Here is a 27,689-nt window from a genome sequence, read left to right as displayed (position 1 = left end):
GTCTCAGCTCGCCCAGCAGTCTCAGGCACCGCTGTTGTCCGGCGCTCCCCCCAGATGGGCAGGGTCGCGCTGCCCCCTTCGTACCGCTGAGAGGGCGCACGTATGTTGTGGTCCCAATCTACCGCTCCTTTGTCCCCTCGTCAAGCGGCGGCGGCCATTTTGTCATCCATCGAGGTCTGGCCGCCACTGCTTCATTCGGCTCTTAAGTATCCGTGCGCACTACGAACCCATATAAAAATGTGTCCTCGCGTGCAGCCGGACTTCATGTACACAGTCTTCCAATTTTCGCCAAATCACAGCGGTCCTTGCGCGGTATCAGTCGGATTATGTACGGATCAGCGGGAGCTCCCGTACAGGCACGTCCTTTCACATGGCTACCAAGCCACGCCCCCTGTGTAGTACATGCTTATACCAAAGGTTGGGTTAACTATTGCCAAGAGGGCCAAGCTGGTGCAGTCTCCCACAGGGTACTGCATGTAATTTTGTTTTGTTTTTTGTGTTCAATCAGGTTTTTTTTGGGGTATGAACTTTTTCAGCCTTGCGACCTGTCACGTACTGGTATGACCGTGTCGCATGTGTGTGGGAGAATTCGGAGGAACTACTTCCCCCACCTCCTTGGTCAATGAATAAAGATATTGCTTCCGCACAAGAACTGCGCCACAAGCTTTAGTTTGAATTAAACTTTTGCTTTATATTTGAAGAGTTTTCATACAATCTTGCCCAACAACCAGTGTTTACAGGGTTGCGTTCTTGTAGTGCTTTGCAGGGGTGACCTGGGAATGTACAGGTATGGTTGCTTGAAATGCTGGAGGCCTGAAAATAGTATTTAGTCTCTACCTCACAAAAGTGCATGCCAGAGGCTTGTGAATTTTCCGATGTGTGCAGTCTGATGACACATAGTGCAGTGTGTAGGCCTGTGAAACGACGCATTTCTGAAGTCTCTACCTCACAATACTGTGTCAGAGGCTTGGAATGGGCCATTTTGTGTGTTTCAAACTGCTGTGTGTAGAATACAGGCTGTGACTGGAGCTATCTGTACAGATTGACTTTTCACAATGCAGTGTCCGCTACCTGTGAACGGACCTATAGCTCTTGTGTGCTCCAAAGCTACACATAGGGCATATAGTTGTTGATCCTTTCTGCTCGCAGGTACAGCTTCAATGGGGCAGCAGGAGGCCTTGCGATCTGGAGGTTACATTGTTTCACTACTTTTTTTTGTTGCTGTTCCGAATGTCTGGAGGTCTCTTACGCCCAGTAACATCCAGAAGTTCCGGGGGGCCCTGCCGCGACTTGCATAGAGGCTGTGCCCTAGACCCTTCTGGCACGGTGCTTAGTCTGTGAGCCTGCAATGCAGACAGGTGGTTATGGAGCCTATTCAAAGCAAACAGGCCACATGCCGTGCTGTTGGAATTGCAGAGTTAAGACGGAATGTGGGGGGGGCCTCCGCAATTGAAAAATTGCGAATAAGAATGGAGGGTGTATCCGCAATGGTAATGTTGGGAGGTGTGTGGAGGCGGCAGTGGGTAGAGCGAGCAGGGGGTGTCCCTCCCTGTGCACCACTGAATCAGGGCATGGCTCTTGGCTCCGAAGTGGAGTGTCCCAAGCAGGCCACCAGGCAGTCTGAGAGGGTCTGCCAGCAGAGTACAGACCTTCACCGCAGTAGCCTGTCAGTGTGCAGCAGCAGGCAGCTTCCCCCGCACCACAAGCTGGCAGCAGCGCCGAAGCAGAGAGGAGACCGCTGATCACAGCGACATTCGAATCGCTACTCGCCACCACCACTTGGGGCCTTTGGCCTTGCCTGGCTGAGCAGCGCCATTTGGACAGGAGGAGAGAGGTAAGACTGAAGCTGCCTCTGGCCCATATACTATGACCTGTGTGAATAGGACAAGTGTGGAAAGCAAGGTTTAGGGGAGATGAAAGGTAAGGTTGGACTGTGTCGTGTGGACATGCAGGAGGCTCTATGAGGTGCGTTAGCAGTAGAGTTAATGAAAAGAATTATAGTGAGGTTGGCACCTATGGAACAAGTTACTTACCTGTAACTGTTGTTCTCCAGCATGGGTCTGGCATGGATTCACATGCTCATGAATATTCCCCGTCGTCAGGCTGGGAATCCTCGGTAAAGAAAAAACCAGTATCAGTTTCGTTTCTGATCTGTCTTTCGTAGTAACAACCAATCACTGGTCTCTGCGTCATACTGACCACAGCCAATGACTGCCCTCTACCTAAGCACCGCCTCTGGCAGCCATCTTCAGATTTGGAAGCACGTGAAGTGGCAGTATGACCAAGTGAAGAGCCGCAGAGGGGTAGGCGGGAGGGTTCGCATGTGAATCCATGCCAGACCCATGCTGGAGAACAACAGTTACAGGTAAGTAACTTGTTCCTTCTCCAGCATGGGGTCTGGCATGGATTCACATGCTCATGAATAAAGAATGCATAGCAGTACACACATGCACAACCACGGGAGGTGGCAAAGGCTCAACATCAAGCATCACATCAACTCAACATTAAGCATCTTACCTCCTCACCAGGCTCACCTCAGGCGAACAGGTTGCGCAGCACTGCTTGGCCGACCCTGGACTCCTCCCTGGAATCCCGGTCGACGCAGTAGAATTTCGTGAAGGTGTGCGTCGACCTCCACGTAGCAGCCCTGCATATGTCCAGCAGGGGCACACCAGATAGGAACGCCGTGGTAGCTGCGATCGCTCTGGTGGAATGGGCTCTCGGACGGCCAGGCAGCGGTCGGTTTGCCAACCGGTGACAGCACATGATACAGCCAGAGAGCCATCTGGAGATGGAAGCCTTCGAGAGAGCCTTCCCCTGATTGACAGGTCCAAAGTTCACAAAGAGTTGTGACGTCTTCCGAAAACCCTTCGTGCGGTCCACGTAGAACTTCAGCGCTCTAGCTACATCCAGCGAGTGCAAAGTCCTCTCAGCCGGCGACGAAGGCGACGGGAAGAACACAGGTAACACCAAGGGTTCGTTGAGATGGAAGTCCGACGGTACCATGGGCATGAAGGAGGGGTGCGTCCTGAGCACTACCCTCGTGTCGTGGAAAGTCAAGTACGGGGCCTTGCAGGAAAGGGCCTGGATCTCTCCCACTCGTCGTGCGGAGGTGATGGCCACAAGAAAAGCGGTTTTCCACGATAGAAACTTCAACGGGGCCGAGTGCAGAGGCTCGAACGGAGGTCCCATGAGCTTGGTCAGCACCACGTTGAGCTCCCACGCCGGGGCCGGAGCCTTCACCGGCGGGAACGATCTGAACAGTCCCTTCATGAACTCTTTCACCAGACGATGAGACCACAAGGACGTCCGCCCCGTGGTTCTGGTGTATCGGGAGATCGCAGCAAGATGAATCTTGATGGACGCGTGTGCCAGACCAGCTTTGGCCAGCGTCAGCAGGTACGGCAGTACTTGGGGAGCCGTAATCCGTAGAGGGTTAATCTTCTGTGCGCGGCACCAGACAGAGAACCTCTTCCATTTGTGTCCGTAGCATTTAAGAGTCGAGGACGCCCTGGCCTTTGCAAGAACCTCTCTGCAATCGGCCGGTATGTCGTATCCTCCAAACTCTAGCGCTGCAGGAGCCAGGCCTGCAAGTTCAGCGACTTCGGGTCGTGGTGGAGGATGGCGCCTCCTTCCCTGGAGAGTAGATCCGCGTCCGCCGGCAGCTTGATCGGCGGGGACGCTGACAAGTCCAGCAAGTCCGGGAACCATATCTGCCTCGGCCACGCAGATGCGACGAGGATCATCCTGCACCGTGACCTCTTGAGCTGGTTGATGAGCCGGATTAGCAGAGGCAAAGGAGGGAACGCGTAGAGGAACAGGCCCTCCCAGGGGAACGAGAAAGCATCGCCCATGCTCGTCTGGGGAAACCTGCTGGCGAACCTCCGGCACTTGGTGTTCGTCGCCGTCGCGAACAGGTCGATCTGGGGTGTGCCCCACCGTCGGAAGAGGCGATCCACCAGATCCTGCCGTAGTTCCCACTCGTGGCACGAGCGCAGCTCCCTGCTGAGTGAGTCGGCGATGGTGTTTTTTATCCCTGCCAGATGAAACGGCACCAGAAAAATCCCTTGGGCGACGGCCCAATGCCACAGGTCCTGCGCCTCCTTGGACAGCGCTGGGGACCTGGTTCCGCCCTGTTTCCTGATGTAAAACATGGTGGTGGTGTTGTCGGTGAAGATCCTCACCACCTTGCCCTTGAGGGACGGAAGGAAGGACCTGAGGGCCCAAAACACTGCACGGAGCTCCAGGACGTTGATATGCAGGGACTTCTCCGTCGGGAGCCAGAGTCCCCTTGCGTGCAGATTTTCGGTGTGCGCTCCCCACCCTTCCAGGGAGGCATCCGTGGTCACAGTCTCCTGGTGGGCTGGGGCCTGGAAGTCCATGCCCGCCGTCAGATGCGCGCGGGTGCCCCACCACCGTATCGCTCGTCGGAAGCTCTCGTCGAGCTTGATCCTTTCCTCGAAGCTGCCCGTCGTCTGGATCCAGCGCGCATCCAGGAATTCTTGCAACGGGCGCATCCGGAGCCTGCACATGGGAATGAGGTAGATGCAGGAAGACATCATCCCGAGGAGGGACTTGATGGACCTCACTTTGGCCGCGTCGGCCACCAACATCCGTTGCACCTTGCCCAAGATGGTCCTGGTCCTCTCCTCCGACGGGGAGGCCAGAAGGGACACTGTCGAGCCTCGCTCCCAGAAACAGTGCGACTTGCGCGGGCACCAGGTGGGATTTGGCGTAGTTCACGGAGAATCCCAGGTCCGTGAGGAGTTGGACGGTCCTTGCCGTGTGGACCACGGCGAGCTCCCTCGTCTTGGCGCGGATGAGCCAGTCGTCCAGGTAGGGGTAGCCGTGAATCCCCTCGCGGCGCAGCTGCGCCGCCACCGGTGCGAGGCACTTGGTGAATACCCTGGGTGCCGACCGTAGTCCGAAGGGAAGGGCTTTGAACTGGTGGCGCCTCCTAATGACGCCCTTGGACCACGAACCTGAGGAATTTCCGGTGCCCCTTTAGGATGGGAATGTGGAAGTAGGCATCCTCCAAATCCAACGACGATAGGAAGTCTCCTTCCTCCAGCTGACCCAGGACGTGCTGGAGGGTGACCATCCCGAACTTCTGCGCCTTGATGAACTTGTTCAGACGTCGCAGGTCTAGGATGGGGCGCCATCCTCCCGTCGTCTTCTTCACGAGGAAGTATCTCGAGTAGACTCCGGAGCCCCGAAGCCCCTTTGGGACGAGTTCGATGGCGCCCTTCCTGAGCATCGCCTTTACCTCCAGGAGAAGTTGAGGGGCGTGAAGTTCTTTCCTGGCCACGGGGGGGACGCGCGGGCACCTTCTTTGAAACTCGAGCGCGTGGCCCCGGGCCAGGGCGTCCAGCACCCAACGGTCGGTGGAGATGGACTCCCACACGCTGACGAAGCCCGCCAGCCGGCCTCCCACCGGGGTGCTTCGGTGGGGGCCCGACCCCACGGCCGGTTCAATCCTGTTTGGACGCGGCCTTGCCGCCTTGACCTCCTTGGCGACGACGGCGGGGTCCGCTAGACTTGCCTCGTCCTCTGTAGGCCTCTTGCCACGACGAGCGGGCCGCTTGACGGTAGGAAGCGAAACCGCCGCCGTAACCTTTGGAGGCGCCCTTGCCTCCGCTGCTCCGAAAGGGCGTCCGTCGTTGCTGCAGAACTCCAAGGGCCCGGGCCGTCTCAGTATCCGCCTTGATGGCCTGAAGGGAATCGTCCACTGTCTTCCCAAACAGATTGTTCCCGTCGAAGGGCATGTCCAGGACTCTGGTCTGGACGTCCTGCCGGAAGTCCGTAGCTTTGAGCCATCCACGACGTCGAAGGCAAACGCCGTTGCCCAGCTGGCGGAACCCAGTGTCGGCGATGTCCGTCGCCACGGTGATGGCGTGGTCCGAGGCCACCTCACCTTCCTGCAGGATCTCCAGGGCCTCTGCCCTCTTGTCGTCCGGCAGAAAATCCAGCAGGGGAGCTATCTTGTACCAGAGCTCCCTGTCGTAGCGAGCCACGATAGCCAAGGCGTTGGCCGCTTTAATCGTCGTCGCTGCCGACGAGATGACTACGTCCCATAGCATCCAATTTCCTTTCCTCGCCGTCCGGCGGGGAAGTCGATGTGGAGGCCGCACCCCCCCCCCCCGCTTTCTTCCTGGCTGCCGCGGAGACAACGGAATCCGGGGTAGGCTGCGCCCGGAGGCACAGGGGGGCCGTGTCCGGGACCCGGTACTTTTTCTCGTACCGGTCTCTTCTAGCTGGCGTCGTGGAAGGGTTCTTGAGGAGGGAAAGGCCCTCATCCCAAATGTCGTCCAACAGAGGCACTGCGAGGACCGTCTTCCTCTTGGCCTCGCGCCGCTGACAAAGGAAGCCTTCCTTTTTCTTCTCCTCAGGGCAGAGTTGGAAAAGCTCGGAAGCCCTGGAGATCATGGAGTGGAAAGATCCGATCTCGTCGGGCGGAGAAGCCCTGGCGGGAGGCGACGACGGAAAATCCTCGTCGTATGCCTCGTCGTCCGTACCCGTCGCTGCCGTGTCAGTCCCCGTATCATCCCCTCGGGTGGACGGGGAGGAGGGCTGGACGGGGCGCGACGGTTGAAAAGGAGGTGGTGGATGGATCCTTCTTTTCTTGGTAGGGGGAACACCAGAAGGTCCTGGTTCTGGATCCCCCGACGGGAGAGGTTCCTCCGTCAGTAACGGTAGCCTCGTCCTTATCTCGGAGCATAAGGACTGTATGGCCAACAAAATGGCCGCCGAGTTGTCTTGCGGCGCTGGCAGAGGGGAGTCCGACGGGCGAGCAGGGGCCCCGTCGGTATCCTCGACGATGTCGTCGTCACCTGCGTCGGGGTCCATTCCGACGGGCTGGCCTTCTTCCACGCCTAGGCCGTGGCTTAAGACCTCGATCAGCTCCTCTTCTGAGGTTGAGGCCGAATCTACGACGACGCCCTGCCCCCCCTTCTTCCCCACGGAGGGTTTCACGGGGGTCCTATCGATGGGCACAAAAGAAGACTCCCTCCGAGGAGGCAGGGAGATTCTGGGCCCCGAGGTCGCCACCACTGGTGCAGCCTCCACAGGCTGAGCCAGGGCCGCCGCGACCGTTTCGATAGAGGGCTTGGTCGGATGGATCAAGGCCTTCACCACCTTAGGTGCGCTCACCGCCTTATCCTTGAGGGAGGGGGCACTGCCACGCTCCTCCTCTGCCTTAGAGCTCGACCGGGGCCTCTCCAGGAGCTTCGCCGGGTGCTCGGCCTTCCTCTTACCCGACCCAGAGCGTTGGCTCGTGGTTGATGGTGCCGGGGAGGGTGCGCCCTGCCTGGCGCCCGTAGAGCCCGACCGTTCGGCGCTCCCGGTGCCAGCGGACTCGCGGTGCTTAGCCTTATGTTGGGCCCCCGTCGCCGGGGCGCCCTCAAAGGTCTTAGAAGACCGCTCGGATTTCTTCTTCTCGCCAGACGGGCTCTTACCCTCCAGCCAGTTGGCGAGACATTGATGGCGGTCCTTCATGGTCCGTTCCGACATGTTGCCGCAAAACGCACAGTCCTTCTCCACGTGCGTCTTGTCCTCATGAAGGCAGTAAAGGCAGAAAGAGTGTTCGTCCTCCTTAAAGACGTTCTGCAGCTGGCATCCAGGGCAGACCCTGAACAGCTTTCCGGGCGTCGAGCTTCCCTTCTCCTGGGCCATCTCCGAGACCGGGCCTGAGAAGCTTCTGGAGTCCTCCGAAGTGTAGCTCGACGAAATCTTCACCCTTGAGGGGCACAGACGAATCCGACACGGGTCCCCGTTGATCGGATGTAGGATCGGTGGAGCTTGAGGCTCTTTTGACCGAAAGAATCGAAGTTTTTTGTGAAAAAGCGCGAAAAATAGCACTAACGCTCGAGAGCAATAGCACGAGGATCCCAACACATGAACGTGCGGTAAAAATCTGAAGATGGCTGCCAGAGGCGGTGCTTAGGTAGAGGGCAGTCATTGGCTGTGGTCAGTATGACGCAGAGACCAGTGATTGGTTGTTACTACGAAAGACAGATCAGAAACGAAACTGATACTGGTTTTTTCTTTACCGAGGATTCCCAGCCTGACGACGGGGAATATTCATGAGCATGTGAATCCATGCCAGACCCCATGCTGGAGAATAGGGAGAATTCTCATAAATGTGCTAATTCAGAGACCCCCAGCAACTTTGCTGGATTTTGAGGACTTGATTTTTTTTTCCTGGAAAGAGTGCGAGCCTTTTTTCCCCACGCTCGGGTATTTTGATGTGTGTTTTACTCTTGTGTTCTTCGATTATAGAGGTTTAAGATCACTCCATAGGCATCTTTTCATGTGTGACACAGCACCCTCAGTGCAGTGACACAGGGAAGTCTTTTTTTGACTTCCAAAAGCCTTAAATACCTTCTCTGGGATAAACTGTTTCCCAGAGAATGTAAGGTTAAATTGATGTTACTAGTCTTTTTAAATTCCTAGACCCGGTACACACGATCTTCCTATAGAGTGCTGAAGGGGTTACCTAGTAACCCCACCCCCCCCCCCGCCCATGTATAGAAACTCATGTAGCAGTCAAATGCTACCCTTTCCTATCGAAATGGCTGGTGGCAGTGGTTTTACAACAAACTACAATGATTTTTCCTAACAGTGAACACCGGTAGCTAAAAATCATGGGAGCCATGTTTTTCAAGATGGTGCCTTAAGCCCCTTTGTTTAAACAGGTCCCGGTCTTTTTTTTCCCCCCATTTACATTTTGGAAAGGTCCTTCTAGTGTTTCTCTCTGCGCCAAGCCAGGTTTGGTCCCTTTGTTCGTATGCCTTTGGTGGGCTTCAGGACTGAAGACTGCCTCTGGCGTCAGTGTCTGGGGTGGGCAGGATGTGAGGGAGGTGCCAAAAACTCCCTGTGCTTAGTGTCCTAGGAGACCCAAATGCACTCGGGCGTGATTGGCTGTCTGACTGTCCGGCAAGAACAGCCACCCTGCTGGGTGAGTGGCAGCTAGGCTGGAATTAATGCGAGGGAACTGGATAAAAGGCAAGTCTCTTGGCTTGGAAGGCAGAGTCGACCACTGGAACGAAAGAACCGAAGAAGAGCTTGAAGAGGACGGCTGCTGCAACTCCTGGACCGTTGGTTTGCCCGGTGAAGCCTGCTGCAGGTCCGAATCGCCAAGGTCATCTCGACAGAGAAGCCCCCACAAGGACGACTTCTCTCTGAGTTGGTGGGACCAATCAACTCGAACCGTAAGCCACCTGGATACCATTCCCGGAGCTGGTTGTATTTTACTCCGAGTGCTGCAGGAAACCGAATAACAAGGGAAAGGGACACCAGTTTGTGTGCTTGACTACAGCTACCAGAACCGTAGATTTGCCAGTTGCCAGCTTTTTGATCAGTCCCAGTGCAGGAGTCCCCCGACGTCCTCCCTTTTGTCCCCAAGACTGAGGCCCAGGTACAGCGAGATCTGCAGGAACTGCCCGGAAAAGAAGTCTTCAGCTGCCGCTTTTTCTTCATTTGTAAGGTACTGTGAAACGAGACAGAGTACTTAACTCTCACGGTGAAAGTGCCTGAAGCTTTCCCAACTTGCAGGCCTAATTATCTTGTGACCCAACATATGATTATTTCTTTCACAGACTACTTCTGATAACTTTGGCAAAGAATTTTCTATTTAACTACCACAACTGCTTTATCCTATGCAATACTTTAGCCCATTGACTTTGGCCTAACCTATTGCATTGAATCAACTCCTCTGGTGAACTCAAAACATTTGCACCAAGAATACTTGTAACCTTTATTAACCTATGCCCTTTTGCTCCTACTTCAAAGTACTTTGAATGCCATTTTGCTTCCCCTTCAAAGTAGTTTAAATGAATCAGAATCTTATAGTGTAAAGTACTGAAGTGTGTGTGTGATATTTATTACCTCCTAATAAATTAATGTGTTTAACCAAGAAACCTGGAGTGTAAGTATTTGAATACCTGTGATTGTAGACATCTGTAACATCCTTACAGCTCACATTCCCTCTTGAGATGAGCCTGGCTGCTCAGCTCTGCTACCAAAACTGTAGTACAGACTTATACCAAATGTTGGTTTTGCTTAAAGCTGTAGTCTTAGCTGTGTGTAGTGGTCCCAAAGGGTACTGCATTCAAACTCTGCCTAACACTGTGCTCTTGGCCCTGATAGCATGAGCATGCAAATTAGCCTGAATTTGCTTGTGTTACCCCTCAAAGGCCTCCTTGATAGCTATGACCATCCACCTAGAGAGGGAGGCCTTGGAAGCCTGATACCCTGGCCTTGCACCTCCGAAAGTGACAGAAAGGGCATCAGACTTGCGGAAATCCTTGATCCTGTCCAAGTAATACTTCAGAGCGCGTCTGACATCGAGGCAATGCAACACTGAGGTTCATCCTTGGGATCGGAGAAGAAAGTAGGTAGAACAATCTCCTTAAGGTGGAAGGCGGATGAGACCGTGGGTAGGAAGGCAGAGTGCGTCCGGAGGACCACATTGTACTTGTGAAAAGTGGTGTAGGGCTCTGAGGCCACGAGGGCTTGGATCTCGCTGACCCTGCGAGCTGAGGTGAGACCCTCAAAAAGAGCTGTCTTTAAGGTTACCCACTTGATGTCCGCGGATGCCATTGGCTCCAACGGTTTGTGGGCCAAAGCGCCCAATACCACTTTGAAGTCCCAGGCTGGGTGAGGCCTCCATGTGCGGGTAGAGTCTGTGGATGCCCGCCAGGTGCCACATGACCACCGGGTTAGGAGGAAGAAAATAGACCCTCTGAATTCCTGGAGGCACCTATGGCTGCCAGGTAAGTACGACAGGTATGCCCAGTCTGCTGGGCATAGAGACCCAAGCTACTCCTCACTGATGACGTCCATCAAGGCTGAACCATGTCTGGGGATGCTTGTGGTCTCGTGCAGAAGGGATGTGACCTAGCAGTTCGGGCTGGACTGCCCCTTTTGGGGTAAGACCAAGTTGCATATTGTTTTCCCCTTGTGTAATGGCTTGGAGGGCTGAAAATTGATGGTCTGAGGGTTGCCCCGAGCTGTGCCAGTGGTTAGTATTCATCCAAAACCTTCCAGCATCACCTTTGTTTTGCTAATGCCAGGTAAGGGCGGCATGTGTCTACTTGCACTCCGGAGTGTGCGAGGTATTTCGAAAAGGAGAGGACATCATCCAAAGACCACTTGAGAGGGTCCATATCCTTAAAGTTGGCCCAATGACAGAATCTATACCATTTGCTCTTGTATTGGCTCCTGGTAGCTTTGCTTCTGGCACCCTGTATGATCAAGGTTAGCCTGCGATAGCTTCAAGTGTTTCAGAGTGACCTGTTAAGGAACCACGATGCGAGAGCTAGCTTGTGAGGAGCAAGGCGAGAGGCCTGTCTGATAGGCTGAGCAACTTGAGAATAATGGTCTCGCGGGCCACCAGGGAGCTCTCAAAGTGAGACGGAGGTGACACTATTGTTTTATCCTGCAGATCACCTTGTGGAGTAGGGGGGTGGGCAGGAAGGCGCAAGCCCTCATGTCGTTCAACTGTAGCTGGAAGGCATCGCCCAGGGAGCCGGGGCCCTGCCCCTGCCAGGAGTTGAACTGCTGGCATTTCTTGTTGACGTGGGAGGCAAACGGATCCACTTACAGGTGCCCCCATGTGCGGAAGATTTCCTCCAGAACCAGGTCGTTCAATTGCCACTCGTAATTGTCCACCCCCAGTCTGCTGAGCGTCGGCCTCCAGTTGTGCTTACCCCTGGAGGTGGACAGCCATTCTCCATGGCCCACTCCCACATGCTGATCGCGAGGTTGTAGAGTGGAAGGGATCTGCTACCACCATGCTTGTTCACATAGTACATGCTGGTGGAGTAGTCCTTCTGAATAAGTACTGTCTTGTCCTCTATGAGAGGGAGGAAGGCTTTGCGGGCTAGCCATATAGCCTTCAATTCTAGCAAGTTGTTGTGGGACTGTTCCAGCCGGGTCCAGACTACATGGATGCTGTGGTTGTCCAGCGTGGCTACCCAGCCCTCGAGGAGGGGAGTCCATCGTGAAAGTGACCTGAGGGAGTGGCTGCCGGAAGGGCTTGCCCCGCTGTAGGTTGAAGTCTGCGGACCACCAGAGGGGGCCCGGGTGGAGAGACGAGGGAATGTCCACAGGCTCCGATTGAGAGCCCCTCTCCTGATTCCAGGAAGCTGCGAAGTGCAGCTGTAGCTTCCTCATCCTGAGTCTCGTGTGGGGGACAGTGAGAAAGACCGCCGCCATAATACCCAGTAGGTGTTGGTACCACCAGGCCGAAGTCAAAGTCTTGGAGAGGAAGTGAGTAGTAGCTCTCTTGATGGCCGTGATCTTGTCCTCCTCGGAGATGGTGTCCGAGATGAGGCCCAGGAAGGTCAGTTCCTGTGTGGGCTGCAGCAGAGACTTCTTGAGATTGATAGTAAACCCCCAGGTCTAGGAGTGTGCTCATAAGCGTGGAGGTGGTGTGGAGAACCGCTTCTGGAGAGGAGGCCCTGATGAGCCAGTCGTTGAGGTATGGGTAGATGTGGTGGCCCTGGGCCGCGAGGAGAGTCGCCTCCACCTTCATCAGCTTGGTGAATACCCTGGGGGCTGAGTTGAGGCCGAAGGGTAGAAGCTTGTACTGGAAATGGCCGCCCATGATCCTGAAGCGCAGGAAGGACCGATGAGGCTGCCAAATCGGGACGTGTAGATGAGCGGCCTTCAGATCCAGAGAGCACATCATCTCCCCCTGTTCAGTGTCTCCACAACGAGAGCTGGTATAACCATCTTGAATTTTTGTGGCGCCAGGGAGAGGTTGAGGGTGGAAAGGTCCAGCACAACTCGCAGGCCAGCCTGGTTCTTCTGTATGGCGAAAATCCTGAGAAGCCAATCATCTCTGGGAGGCTGGGACTTCCACTGCCTGGCTCTCGACGAGCAACCGGACTTCCGCCAACAGAGTTGCAGTCCTAATCTGCAGGAGGGGGGATTGGTAGGCGGTACCTGGTTGAGACTACAGATAGGATCCAGGGCTCAGAAAAATTTTACCATCAAAATTGCACGCAAGAGGCAAGCCTACCACCCCAATGGAGCCCTGTGGACCCGAAGGGGCGTGCCATGCCTTTTTTCTGCTAGAGGCTGCTGAGGAGGGGGATTGGAAAATACCTTGGCCCTCCCCTTCCCCACTTTTGTCTTCGATGCCGACTCGGGGGAACAGTCAGGTTGCCAGGACCTCTGCTCCTGGAAGCCTCTGAAACCTGCAGGCACCCACCCCTTGTCGGAGCGTGGGTTGGACTGGGTGTACGCCTTGGGCGTGGCCTTTGTAAGAATAAAGACTTGACAATGACGTGCTCTGGGCTAGAACAAGAAAGAAATATCTTCTTTGGTCCAGTAACGGAGACTCCAGCTTGTATCTCGGCAAGATTGGTGGAGAGCTATGTTTGACGGGTCAAATAGATCTGTGTTCTATGCTTTGGTTTCCTTTCTTCGCGCCATAAAAGACCATTTGGACGCAAAGCCTGCCCTCTAATCGATGGGGAGGTTTAGAAGTGCACCCTGCCGACGGAAAATGTGTTTCATCTATGGACGTGGACGCAAAAACATGTATTCTTTGATGTTTTATGATTTTTTGGTCATTGATTTTCTGTTTTAAAGGTTTGAAGAAACCAAAATAAACTAATAAAAATAAATAAATAAAGACGTAGCAGTCTGTGAGCTGTTCTTTTTATCTAATTCTTCATCCGTGGAGGAGTGAAAGAGGCTGCTACCCTCGAATGGCAGGTCCAATATGCATTCCTGAAGTCCAGGTTGAACTTCGTAGCCAGGCCATCCTTCTCATGTCCATGGCGATGCAGATGGCCCCGGCCAGAGGTATCAATATGGGCCACTGACGACTCCATGATGTCGGATGCTACCAGCCTGGCTTCTCCTAGTGCAGCTTTGAAGCGAGCTTGGCTTTGGAGCAGGAGTTCCGGGAGGAAGTTTGCAATTTTCCGCAAGAGCCTTTGCTTAGCAGCTGCCAGCATGGCATCGGCGTTGGCTTGACGCAAGTGCAGGGAGGCGCTGGAGTACAGCTTTTTCCCCGTACGCCTCCAAGATCTTCTCCTTGCCTAGCAGCGCCGAGGATGAGGTGGCCGAGTACGACAGGCTAAGAATAGCGACGCCGCAGCAATCACTGAAGAGTGCGGCTGAGGATGTCCTGAATTGGGATCCCTGTCCTGCGGGGGTGGGGGGGCCTTAGCGTGAGGACCTCTGCCAGGACCCACTCCTCAGGCTGAGGAAGGCCCAGGTATTCTGCCAGGGCTGCAAGGCACTTGTGGAAGGCCTTTGCTGACGATGGGGTGTCAGGTCATCCTTGTCTGTGTCAACCTGCATGCTCGTAAAATCCAGTACCAGTGGAGGGGTACTGTGTGCCGTGGGCTGCAGTGTGGGAACTGGAGCCTGTGGAACCGGCCGTACTGCCGGTGGCGTGGGGGCCGGAGCAGGAGGCAGGAGCCAGCGCACAAAGCGCTGGGGCATGAGGCACGGGAGCCATTGAAGGAATGACTAAAGGTACCGGCGGGGTGACTTGAGGGAGCATGTCCCCGATAGCATCCCGAAGGATATCTCCCATCTGGGGCGTTCGCATCAGCACAAGAAACCTTTTGAAGAAACCGTCTTCAGAGGCTGAGGAGGTGGCAGGAGATGGAGTGGCCACGGGCTGCTGGTGCCAGGGCACACTGTCTGGGATGCAGGGGGAACCTGCCCTGCACTGATGGATACGCTGTAGGCCACGTACCTGGTTGACCACAGTCCCACCTTGTGACTCGTTCCTCGACCCACTCTGCTAGAGGAGGCATCAGATGAGCTGCCATTTCGTGTGGCGCTGCGGCCATTTTGTGGAGCTGTGTGCCATGCGCCAAAGCCATGGTGCCTGCCTCGCTGAACCAGCCCCGTCCGCAATGCTTGGTGTTTGATCGTAAGGCTTATCCCGCACCTCAGGCCGAGGCCTGTAAGGTGTAGAGCCCTCAGCAGAACTGCTGGTAGTGCTGTGTGAAGGCTCCCCCTCGTACATTATGCAGGTACTAGGGCGTTGGCCATCAGGAGTAACCCCAGTACAAGAACCTTGTGGTCCCTCAGCAACGATACCAGGAGGATCCGGAGACCCCTCGGCCGAAAGGCCGGTAGCTGGACTAGCCTCGGTACGTGTGCTGGTATTAGAGCCAGACAAGCCCCTCCCAGTCGAGCGTTTCTTCTGAAAAGAGTCACCCTTGCGATGGCGAATAGACGCCTTACATTAGGCTTCAAACAAAGTTTGACAAAGTCCTTCAGGTCCTTAGGAGGTGATGTCTGGAAGAGCTCTCTCCACCCAGCTAGCCTGTTCTTCAGTGCCTGAGGTGTCAAGGTGTTGCATGCTGAGCAACCTTCCCAGCTGTGGTTGGGGCCAAGGCAGTGGAGGCAAAGGGTGTGGGGATCTGATGTGGTTAAGAGTCCCACACAGGCTGAACACCTGCTGAAGCCTGTCAAAGTCGACAAGCGCCGGGAGGAGCGTTGCGTCACAGGACCAAGTATCTAGAAGAAAAAGAAAACACAAGATAGAATAATAGCCAGGGAAGAGCGCGTGGTATTACATGGCCGAAGCCAAACCCAGGAGCACTGGTGAAATCGGCCCGTTCCAGTTGATGCGGAAAAGGGGACCGAGGAGTGACGCTGGTGGGCGGAGTCAGGCGAGTGAATGTACCCAGGGCCTGTGTGCCTTTAAATTTGAAGGTTAAGGAGGTTTTTTCTGGTGAAAAAGGTTCCGTCTCCCCGTCCCTCACCAGGGACGCCCATACAGTATGGAGGAAAGCGGACGGGACATAAGAGTACAGAAATTCACAGTGACATGTATTGAAATAAACACTCAAGGCTTCTTGATTAAACATTTATTAATTTAACAGTCAGTTGAATAAGCCTTCTTTAGAAGGGAGCAAATATATGTAACACTTAAATATACTTCAAAATACACACCGTTTCACTAAATCAGTAGCTACCCATTTGGGACGACACACTGACACTTCCTACACCCTGAGGTGACTTAAATACCTAGGACACTGGCCATTTATCTATCACTGGCACATTTAGAGCAATATGGAGTTTGATGTCAAAAGGAAAGGTTTGGGAATAAAACAATGGCAAACATTCTTAAGCAGCTAAGAACTTTTGAACCCCCCAATGCAAAGCAAATTAACCCTTTCCCAGCTACACAAGAATGTGTGACTTTTGTTGAGGGCTAGTTAAAACACCAAGTCACAGGTTCGAAGAGTCTTCCAGGGAGACAGGACATACAATGTCAATTGAGCAAAGTTTAGGGGAGCTGAGGCACTTCTTGAAGGTAAGTACAAAGTGTTGCATAATGATTGAGTTTTTGTTGAAAAAGAAATCACTGTTGGGCCACAAGCTGGGAGGCTTAAGTGCAAAGCTGCAAGCAACTCTGCAAATGCAGCACATGCAAGTCTCAAATGAGAGCAAGCAAGCTACACAAGAGGCAAGTACCCCTTAGTTCACAGTACCTTATGTCTGAAGAAATAGGTTCCAGCTGGCTTCTGTTCCTGTTGTTCCTGGGCCTCAGTCGTGGGGACAAGAGGGAGGATGTCTGGGGACTCCTGCACTACGATTTGAAAGTCGCAGCAGCAATGGGTAAAGTTCAGATCAGCAGCACTTTGCAGTTTCAGCTTCTCGCTAATAGCACCACTGCGGTTCTTGGACACCTTGTGGACTTTCCTTGCTTCTGGGGTCCAGCACTCAGTTGAGGGGGCTTCGGCTTGGTCAGCCCTACTGCGAGGGATTCTGGAGGATCTTCCTAGAGAAGGGGTCTGGCTTAAAAACAATTCACTCGATTCTGGTGATCCTGTCCTCTGTCACTCGGTTCCTGCAGCAACAATGGAAGTACAGCGAGCAGAGAGGATTTTCAGATGAGTTCGTCTTAGGGTTGATTGGTCCCACAAACCCAAAGGGAGAAGTTGTCCTTTGCAGGGCTTCTCTAGTCCAGGCTTATTTGGAACTTCAGAACTGCAGCAGGGCTTCACTGGGCAAGCTTCTCTTCCAAGTTCTTCTTTGGATTCCTTCGTCCAGTGGTCGACTGCCTTCCTTGCAAAAGACCTAGCTTTTTATGCTAGTCTCTCCCATAGGGACTCCTGCACTATGTGCTAGGGAGAAATCTCAAATGTGCCAATTCCCTCTACCTTAGAGCCCTCCAGCTCTTTTGCTAAACTTTTAACGTTTTTATTCCGTTTGCTTTCTGTGCTTATTTCTTTAGTTATGGAGTTGTCTAACACTCCATAGGCATCATCTTTTCACGTGTGTTACACAGCACCCTCAGTGCATTGACACAGGGATGTCTTTGACTTCTAAAAGGCTTAAATACCTTCTCTGGGATAAACTACTATTTCCCAGAGAATGTAAGGTTAAATTGATGTTACTAGTATTTTTAAATTCCTAGACCCGGCACACACCATCTTCCTATAGAGTGCTGAGGGGTTACCTAGTATCCCCTGTGTATAGAAACTCATGTAGCAGTCAAATGCTACCCTTTCCTATCGAAATGGCTGGTGGCAGTGATTTTACAACGAACTACCATGATATTTCCTGACCGCAAACACCGGTATCTTTAAAAAAAAAAAAAAAAAAACAAAAACAAAAAAAATCGCACAAGCCTTGTTTTTCAAGATCGCGCCTTAAGCACCTTTGTTTAAACATGTCCTGGTCTTTTTTCGCCATTTCTTTTTGGAAAGGTCCTTCTAGTGTTTCTCTCTGTGCGCCAAATTAGGTTTGGTCCCTTTGTTCATGTGCCTTTGGCAGGCTTCAGGACTGAAGACCGCCTCTGGCGTCTGAGTGTCAGAGGTGGTCAGGAAGTGAGGCAGGTCCCTGAACCTCCTTGTGCTTATTTTATTTATTTTGCATTTTTAAAGCGCTCACACATCCCACTGGCATCGAGGCGCTGTTACAGGAATTTGTTTTTTTTTGTCTTAGTTGCGAATGTATAACGCACTTAAATACCCAGAGTTTTCCAAGCATGGACCCGGGGAATCGAACCTGTGTTGCTTTGTGTAGTCTTTCTTCCAAGGCGAGCACGTTGCCAGTGAGCTATCCTCCCGTCTTCAGCTGCATCTTGTTTCTTCATATTAAGGTATTGTGCTTAGTCTCCTAGGAGACCCAAAAGCACTCTCGCGTGATTGTCTGGCAAGGACAGCCACCCTGCTGGGTGAGTGGCAGCTGGCTGGAATGAAAGGGGGAAAACTGTTTAAAAGGCGAGTCTCTGAACTTGGAAGGCAGTCTCGACCACTGGAACGAAAGAACCGAATACGAGCTGGAAGAGGACAGCTGCTGCAACTCCTGGACCGTTGGTTTGCCTGGTGAAGCCCTGCTGCAGGTCTGAATTGCCAAGTTCATCACGACAGAGAAGCCCCTTCAAGGACCAATTCTTCCTTTGAGTTGGTGGGACCAATCAACTCATAAGCTACCTGGATACCATTCTCGAAGCTGGTTAGGATTAACCATGGAGAGGGACACCAGCTGGTGTGCTTGAATTACAGCTACTGGACGTGAAGTCCCCACGACTGAGGCTCAGGAACAGTGAGATATGCAGACACTGCCAGGAACCAACGTCTTCAGCTGCATCTTGTTTCTTCATATTAAGGTACTGTGCCAACCCGATTGAGAGAACTTACCTCTCGCAGTGAAAGTTTGCTGAACTTTCCCAACTTAGCTTGTGACCCAACAAATTATTATTTTTCGAACAAACTACTTCTGAGAACTTTGGCAAAGACTTTACCGTTTACTACAAGAACTGCTCTCTCCTATCCAAGACACTAGCCCATTGACTTTGGCCTAGGCCTATTGAACTGAATCGAGTCCTCTAGTGAACAAACTATTTGCACTGCCTAAGCAAGTATTTGTGATCTATTCTATTAACTTGTGCCTTTGCATTCCCATTTAAAGTGAATGAAATGCCGTTTTGCTCCCATTTCAGGGAGCCTAAATTGTTCAGAAACTTATTGGTTTTGTGTTGCAGTATTTGTATATAATATTAAGTTGCCTCCTTCTAGTGAATGTTTTCTAAATGATTGTGTAATAAATGTATAAATCTTTTACCAAGAAACCTTAAGTGCAAGTGTCTACTTGAACCACTGTGATTAAGACCTCTGTGCAACTTCTTTCACTGCTCACATTCCCTCGAGATAAGCCTGGCTGCTCAGCTCGCTACCATAAACTTTAGTACAGACTTGTACCAAAGGTTGGTTTTTGCTTACACCTGTAGTTCCAATTGCATGTGGTGGTCCCAGAGGGTACTGCATGCAATTCTGCCCAACACTACCGTTTGAAGGTCGGCGGCAGCAATGGGCAAACTTCAGCTCAGCAGCACTTCGTGGTTTCAGCTTCTCGCAAATAGCACCACCGCGGTTCTCGGATGCCTTGTGGGCTTTCCTTGCTTCTGTGGTCCAGTAATCTGTTGACGTGGCTCAGGCTTGGTTAGTTCTGCTTCAAGGAAGTCCGGCAGATCTCCCTGGACCTCGGGTCCGACTGAAAAACGATGCACTCAATTCTAGTGTTCCTCTCCCTAGCACTCTGTTCCTGCAGCAGCAGTGGAAGTACAGCCAGCTTCAAGAGGATTTCCAGACGCATTAGTCTTGGGGTCGTTTGGTCCCACCAACCCAACGGGAGAAGCTGTCCTTTGCAGAGCTTCTCTAGTTGAGGCGAATAGCGAGCTTCAGCAGGGCTTCACCGGGCAAACCAACGGTCCAGGAGTTGCAGCAAGCGTCTCTTCCAAGTTCTTCAGATTCCTTAGTCCAGTGGTCGACTGCCTTCCAAGCAAAAAGCCTAGCCTTTTATGCAGGTTTCTCCCATTCATTTGCAGCCTGTCAATCACACAGCAGGGTGGCTGTCCTCCGAGGACAGCCCTCCAGCCAATCACCCTTGGGTGCATTGCTGTAACCAAGGAGACTAAGCACAGTGAGTTTTGGGCACCTACCTCATTTCCTGCCCTGCTAGACACGTGGAGCCAGAGGCAGGCTTCACTCGTGAACCCTGCCAAAGACAAAAGAAAGGGACCAAACCTGGTTTGGCGCACAGAGTAAATCCCAAGGACCTTTCCAACAAATGGTGAAAAAAGACTGGAGCCATTTTGATGAAATGGGCACCCATGGGTGTCTTACTACAGCTGCAATTACAGCCCACAGTAAAAACACAATAGTAGGAAAAAGAAAACCACTGCCAACAGCCGTTAATTGTAGAAAGGGTAACACAAATGTTACATGAGAAACTAGCCAAAGGGGATAGAAAGTAACTCCTCCAGCACCCTATAGTAAGATAATGTGTGCTGGGACTAGAAAGTTACAAAATGCAATAAAAGTCAATTTCACTTTACTGCTCTTGGAAACAGTTTCAGCAAGAGAAGGTATGTAAACCTTTGGGAAATCTAAGACATTACTGCATCGAAGGTGCTGTGTGTCACAATGTAAAGAGGATGCCTATGGTGTTTGTCACTCCAAAGTTAAAGGAAACAGCCCAGATCACAGAAAAAACGAGAGAGTGGAAAAAAGGTCTCTCCCTTCAGGTTAGAAATTAAAAGTGCTAAAGTCCAGCAAAAAGAGCTGGGGGTCTCTAAGGTAGAAGGGAATAAGCACATTTCTGAGAATTCTCCCTAAATAGGTGATACTTAACACTTATTTAGGACAACATAAAACAAAGTAATGCTTACATTGTGAACAACATACTTAGCGCACAATATAGGTCTGCAAAAGGCAGCCATTGCATTACAGATAGCTACAGGCCTCAAAGCCCCCTGAAGGTTTAAAAAAAAGGGCCGAAAGCACAGAAATGTCAGGCCGTGTGCAGAAAAGGGAGTGCAGTGAACAGAAGCCAGTATGTGGTAATTCAGCAGTTTATATGGTAGGAATATACAGTTCCTAACAGCGGTGTTAAAAGGGTTTTTATACATGAAATTTGGTAGCGGCTTGACGCAGATAAAGGCGAGATGAACTTGGACATGTACTAGAAGTCTGGAAAGTAAATGTGTCCTGTGCAAAACTTGTTCTGTTCAGTTTTAAGGTTGGGAAATATACCCCATGGTTTTAGTGAAAATTGAAAAAATAACAAGTCATGCTGATTGGCATAAATCATGCGTTTCAGGAAATGTATGTTTAATAGAAAACAAGCGATTTTGACTTAAGTAAAAGGCCCAATCAGAGCCTAATGAAACTGAAGATTTATACTAGCATAAAATGATTGCGTAATATGTTGCCATTGTACAAAACCATGATCTATGCATAAAAAATGAGCCATTCCTTTTTCAACTTGTAAGAAAGTGTTTAAACGAAAAAAAAGCTCCCAGCCGCCTGCCTCTATGTTTCTTCCTTGCACAGAGTATTTATTTGCAGGGAAGGTTGACTGCAGACAGTCATGGCTGAGAATTAACTTCTCTACAGAACAATTGTGCACAACTGGGACTGAATACAGTCTGTGGTAAAAAAATAAAATTGTTCATATAACAGTGCTCTGTGTAAATGAGAATAGATGTTTATTTTAATATAACATTTACTGTGTAAGTTTCTTTGGACTATTGTCTTTACTGGGTTCACTGTACTTGCCTACATCTCAGATCTTCCTCCAATGATAGGCCTGGCTGCTCCGTCACTCTACCAAGATCCCTTGGTTAGTACAGACATACTAAAAGAGTTGGGGACCTGTACACCTAGGGATAATTTTAGGAAGTCTTGCCTTAAGTGGACTTTAGAACAACTCCTTTAACACTGCACTTAAACATTGGCTAATCTTCAACTGAATATTGTACACTGTTGCAAAAAAGTAGAAGCTAGCAACATTGTTTTTAAACTTTCCTGAATGCCTAAGAGTGTGATTAGGAAGAAAGAATATTATTGAAAACATTAAAACATACCTAGGATTAAACAACAAGTATATAGGCAATGTAACCATTGGTAAACTAATACAGAAAAGTACACACTATCTTACAATGCTACAATTCTAGGAATATTAAATAGCCTTCAACCCACAAATAAAACAGCTGAATATTTTCTATGCAAAATGACATTGAAAAATGCATAAAATGTACAGTTTAAAGCAAAAAAATAAATGTCTTGAAATAACTAAGGTACACTTACTGTGAGCTTTTCTGGATTAATCCAGTTACTTTCTGGAAACTGTACATCAAACTTAATGAAAAGATCTCCTTTTTCAAATGGATTACGATACTGCGGCATTCCTTCACCTCGAACAACACGAGTTGAACCTAACGTAAAAGTAGATATAATTTTCCACATAACTAGTTAAGGTCGTGTAACCAAAAAAATTGAGAAGCTTTCTACGTTTTTTAAAACAAACTTTTACTACTGCTTACTTCCATCTCATTCATTTTTTTCGAACTGTTGCAGGACACAATTCGCCTTATTCAATAAGAAACATTTAAGTGAGTATCATTTCAATGCCTACATGGAAGCTCACTAACCTTATATTTACAATATGTCCCAATGGCCATGCCTGGGACAAAGTGGCAACTAACCATGGCCGTGTCCCATGTAACCATCATTTGGTAAAGCAACAACTGGAACTGACTGCAGTTAAGGCCCAACGCTACTTAGGTGGCTTGGATGAGTCTGGGGCATAGCCACAGGACATGAACCGGGCAAAATGGCCACTGACCCACCAACCTCCCTGCAATAGGAGGTAATTGGAGAGGCAGAAGGGAGGGGGTGTGAAATCACCTGGCTCAGTGACTACATTTGATGACTTGGCGGACAAGGGGCACAGAGAAAGGCAATGCCCAGTCAAATGCGCCACTACACAAGGCAGTGGCAAGTGAACATGGCCATGGGGCACCAGCCAGGCATCCTGGCTAATTCTGATTGCCTGGCGTGGCCTGGTCAAAGACCATGCTCCGGACAAATCACAGACCCGAAATGGAGGTAAAGTGTCCATATGCCTGGCCACAGACCCTGCCTGGTGAGTACGATAGACATGATATAGGATTACAAATCAAAGTGAAGGAAAACGAATTAAAAGAATAAGTTACTTAACTGGTAACGTTCTTTCGATTGGATGTTTCTCCAAAGTATTCCTCATCTTTGATAATCGAGTCCAGCTTCGGCTGCTTGGGAAAAATTATCTCGGCAGAGGCTGCCATGCGTCGAGTCGATGTCCCTCGAAGGCCTCCGTCTAGGGTGACGTCATCGGGTGTACAAGTAGCATGCGTGGCGCATGTTGGCCTCAATTCTGTTTTGAACATTACCAGTTGGTAAGTAACTTGTTCTTCGAATGGGTTGTGTCCAACATATTCCTCATCTATGATACACTCCCAAAGCAGTATGTAGAATATGAGGGAGGAGAATTTAGAATTGTCGGCTTTTTATAAGGACGAATACAGTACCGCCTTCCCAAAAGCAACATCCTGATAATGAGAAGCATCCAGACAATAATGCTTTGTGAATGTATGCAAACGATGACCATGTTGCAGCATCACAAATGGATTTAATAGGTACTCCCCTTTGAAGGGCTGCAGAAGAGGCTATACCTCTAGTAGACAGCTCTGAAACCCTCTGGTGGGTCCTTGCCTGCCATTTTGTAACATTCTGAGATACCAAATATAATCCACCTTGACAAAGTGTTTCGAAACAGCTTGTCCTAATTTCCTTCCTGTGTAGCCAATAAAGAGTTGGTCATCCACTCTTAGTTTGGAGAATTTAGAAATATATAAGCTTAAAGCTCTTTAGGGTCCAATCTATGGAGCCTCTCTTCTTTAGTGGGATGCGGCTGGGGTGAGGGGGTTGGTAAAACACAAGCAGAACAATCTTGATTTAGATGAAAATCAGATACCACCTTAGGTAGGAAGGAGGGAGGGTTTTACCCTCAACACAACCCTGTCGTTGTGGAATATGGTATAGGGTGGCCTGGAGGAGAGTGCCTGCAACTCGCTTACTCTACGTGCAGATGTCAATGCAACCAACAATATGGTTTTGAAGGTCAATAACCTCAATGGGAATGTGTCCAAGGGTTCAAATGGGGCACACAGACATTTTAGAACCAAATTAAGATCCCAAACTTGACCCTGAAAAGTAGAAGGTGGGAACACGTTTGTGAGCCCTTCCAGAAATGTAATCACCAAGGGACTTAAAAGCATTCTTCCGAAGACTCTTGAATATGGAAATCTCGGCCAGGTAACCTTAAACGGTTCCAATATTAAGACCTTTCTGTGCTCATGAAAGGAGAAAAGAAGGCACATCCGGAGTGGAACATAGAAAAGGGTCAACATTCTTTTCCATGCACTAGTCGCAAAACTTGCGGCAACGGTACAGAGATTTTGTTGCTGGCCGCCTTGCCGAAAGCAACATCTCCATTACGTCATCCGGGAGGTCCCAATCCTTGCATCTCAACCTTTCAGAAACCAAGCGTGAAGGTTGAACGAGTGTTGACCTCTGGATGGAGGACCTGTCCCTCACCTTGCGAAAGAAGATCCTCTCTTTGTGGCAGACATATCGGAGAACAGATGGACATATCCAGAAGGTCCGGGTACCACGTTCTCCTGGCCCAATCCGGGGCAATTAAGATCATGCAGCTTCCAAAACCGTCTCAACATCCTGATTACTTGAGGAATGACGGGGATCGGTGGGAACGCGTATAGAAGTGGAAAATCCCAATCCACGACAAGCTCCTCTGAGGAAATTCCCTTGAGCAATACCTTTCGCACTTTCGGTTGCTTCTGGACGCAACAAGTCCACCTGAGGGGTTCCCCAAAGGGCGAAGATCTCTTGAAGGATTCCTGAGCTAGCCCCACTCGTGTGAGACTGCTCTGTCTGCCCAGAGCGTTCACCGTCGTGTTCTCCTCCCCGGCTAGGTGAACTCCCAATAGGGAGATTGCTTCTCGAATTGCCCAGTACCAGAGCTGCATTGCCTCTCTGCACAGTGGTAGAGACCCTATACCACCTCTCTTGTTGAGCTAATACATGGCTATTGTGTTGTCCGTCAAGACATTCTTTCCCCGCACAGAGGGCAGGAAGGCCTTCATCGCTAGTCTGAATGCCCCCAGCTCCAAAAGGTTGATGTGTAGTCTGGACTCTGATGGATATCAACGACCGCTGATTGTCATATCGTTGGCATTAGCTCCCCACCCCTTGAGTGAGGCGTCTGTCACTACGTGGATCTCCGGCCATGTTTGCCACAAAAGTTCTCCTTTCAGGATATTCTCTGAACAAGTCCACCATAGAAGATCTTGACGAACCTTGTTTGGAATCTGGAGAAGATCTGTAATTCGACCCGAGAACTGGGACCATTGAGTCTTTAGAGCCCATTGAAGGGATCTCATTCTCAGACGTACCTCTGGCACCAGAAAGATGCAGGATGCCATGAGGCCGAGTAACCTTAAGAAGTCGTAGGCCTGAAGATTTTGGCCATTTTGGAATTTGGTCTGAATGGCAGGACTCAAAACTGATAGTGAGTCGCCAACTACGAAACTCAGGTATTTTCTGTGCTTGGGATGAATCGGCACATGAAAATAAGCATCCTGGAGGTCCAATGACACCAACCAGTCCTGGAGTTGAAGGGCCTGAAGGATCTCAGAAAGGGTAACCATCTTGAACTTGTCCTTCCTGAGGAACTGGTTCAAGTTTCTTAAGTCCAGGATGGGTCTCAGTCCTCCGTCCTTTTTGGGGGATAAAAAAATACGGGCAGTACCATCCCTTGTTCTTCTCCGCTGCAGGTACCAGTTCTAGAGCACCTTTCTCCAACAGGGTTAAAACTTCCTGCTGTAGGAGCGGGTCTGAAAACGTCAAAGTGTGTCTCCCTGGTGGATTGCTTTGAGGTTGCGTTAGAAAAGGAAGGCAGTAACCTTGGGCTATTATTTCTAGAGCCCAAACATCTGAAGTAATGGCTCTCCATTCTTGCAGATGCTGTGACAGCCTGCCTCCTAAAGGTGTCTTGTGATGCAAGTCCTCAAAGCGGTTTTGAGGCGGTTGCTGCAGCCGCTGATGGCAGAGAGGCTGGAGCTAGCTTTGCAAGTTTTCCTCGTCCACCGCGAGTGGCCTTTCTCTGGCCCCTTTGACTGGCTATTCCTCTCGCCTTTCCATTTGAGTAGTAACGATAGGATTGTCCCCTCCAAGATTCACTTGATGCACAAAAAGGCTGAGGTTGCCTGATGGCAGCTCCCAAAGACTTCGCAGCTGCCTTTGAGGTCTGCAACCTCAAGGCTCTCGTCAGCCTTGCTGCCAAAAAGGTAAGACCCGTCAAAGGAAATGTTTAGAAGACTGTTCTGCACATCTGGTGTGAAACCAGACTTCCGTAACCATGCAAATCTGCGCATTACCGTGCTAGTGCCCATGGACCTGCTCACACTATCAACAGTGTCCAATCCAGATTCAAGGGATTCCTGCATAGCCTCCTTTCCATCTCTAACGATAGCAAGGAATCCTTCCCTTTCGTCCCCTTCTGGTATGTGCTCTGCCTCCATCGCAATGCACTCCCAGAGAGTGTACGAAAACCTTGCCAAGTCACATGTGGAGTTGGCCGATTTTAATGCCATACTCCCAGCTGAAAATACCTCCGTGCCCAGCCATCCACACGCTTATCGTCCCTGTCCGGAGGGATAGAAGGATACGCCAGTTTGTTAGAAGCTGTGGCTGTCTGTATGACCAAACTCTCGGGAGTGGGATGTTTAGACAGACAGCCGGGGTCACTACTGGCAGGGCGCTATTTTGAAGTAAGGGTTTTATTCACTGGCAGAATAGAATCCGGAGTCTCCCGATTTTTGGCCACCCTACTTTGCAAGGCTACGTGAAAAGGTAGTATTGGGTCTTTAGTAGGACCATGATCCAATATGTCTGTTAGATCATCTTGGACGAATTGGGTTGGAGGTCTGGCCCATCCTAAATAATCTTACTTTTTCATTAGTTGAAGGTATGATGGACTGGCATGTTCTCCTGGTTCTGGTATACCGAAGTCATTCTCAGGAGACGTATCAATACCACTTGCATTGTGCAGTGATTCAACCAAATCCGTCATCCTGCTTTCTTCTGTAATCAGGCATTCAGGGACATTTGGAGTGCCATATTCTAGTCCAAAAGGTACATTCTCATCGGATTTCTCCTGTTCCTCAGAAATTGAGGTCAGGGACTTGAAACTCTTTCCTAGGAAGAGGTTTGAAAACCTTTTCTGGGAGAGGTGGAGGAGGAGTGTTAATGGGCCCTGAAGGCATCACAGGTCTTGTAGCCTTCTCTTACCCTTTTTCTGGCTGATCTTGCCGAACTGAAGTCTTCGGCGTCGAGGGCTTTGGGGTCGACATCGACAAAGGCGTCGATGTAATACCAGTCTTAGACGGCGCCGGCTTGGCGGGGCGCCGAGGCGCTCTTCGAAGACTTGCCCTTCGAGGTGTCACCGACGCCGTCCGAGACCTCGAGCGGTCGGCTCGAGCGGCTTTTCTCGCTCGGAGTCCTAGAAGGTTCTCTATCCTTCCTTTTTCGATCACCCGGGCTGGAGGGCGTGTGAGTGTTGGAGCGATGACGCTGCCGGCCGGCTTCCAAGGAAGGCGCGGACCGAGGCTTCGCTTTCTCAAACACCTCCATTTTGACCCTGAATGCTTCCCATTCTTCGAATGATGAATGTTTAGTGGGGCATTTTATCCTTTTTGGGGATTCGTCCGAGGAAGAGGGAGGGGGACCTGTGGCGTAGTTTCTTCGATTTTTTTGTTGAAGACGATGGGAATCGCTTCGGGACCTTGACCGATG

At 50.8% G+C, this 27,689-nt stretch overlaps 1 protein-coding gene across 1 annotated transcript in view; it reads right to left on the bottom strand.

Moving 5' to 3' along the window:
- The window catches only part of DNAJA2 (DnaJ heat shock protein family (Hsp40) member A2), a 312,300-nt gene that overhangs the window by 26,839 nt on the left and 257,772 nt on the right, over window positions 1–27,689 (bottom strand). Inside the window, exon 8 of the mRNA XM_069607061.1 lies at window positions 22,083–22,210. Within this exon, the coding sequence (XP_069463162.1) occupies window positions 22,083–22,210 (128 nt within the window). The remainder of the gene's footprint in view (window positions 1–22,082; window positions 22,211–27,689) is intronic.

The sequence above is a fragment of the Ambystoma mexicanum genome, chromosome 1p (assembly GCF_040938575.1).
Source record: "Ambystoma mexicanum isolate Mex_15411 chromosome 1p, UKY_AmexF1_1, whole genome shotgun sequence".
NCBI classification, from domain to species: Eukaryota; Metazoa; Chordata; class Amphibia; order Caudata; family Ambystomatidae; genus Ambystoma; species Ambystoma mexicanum.
This window is presented reverse-complemented; position numbering and strand designations above follow the sequence as displayed.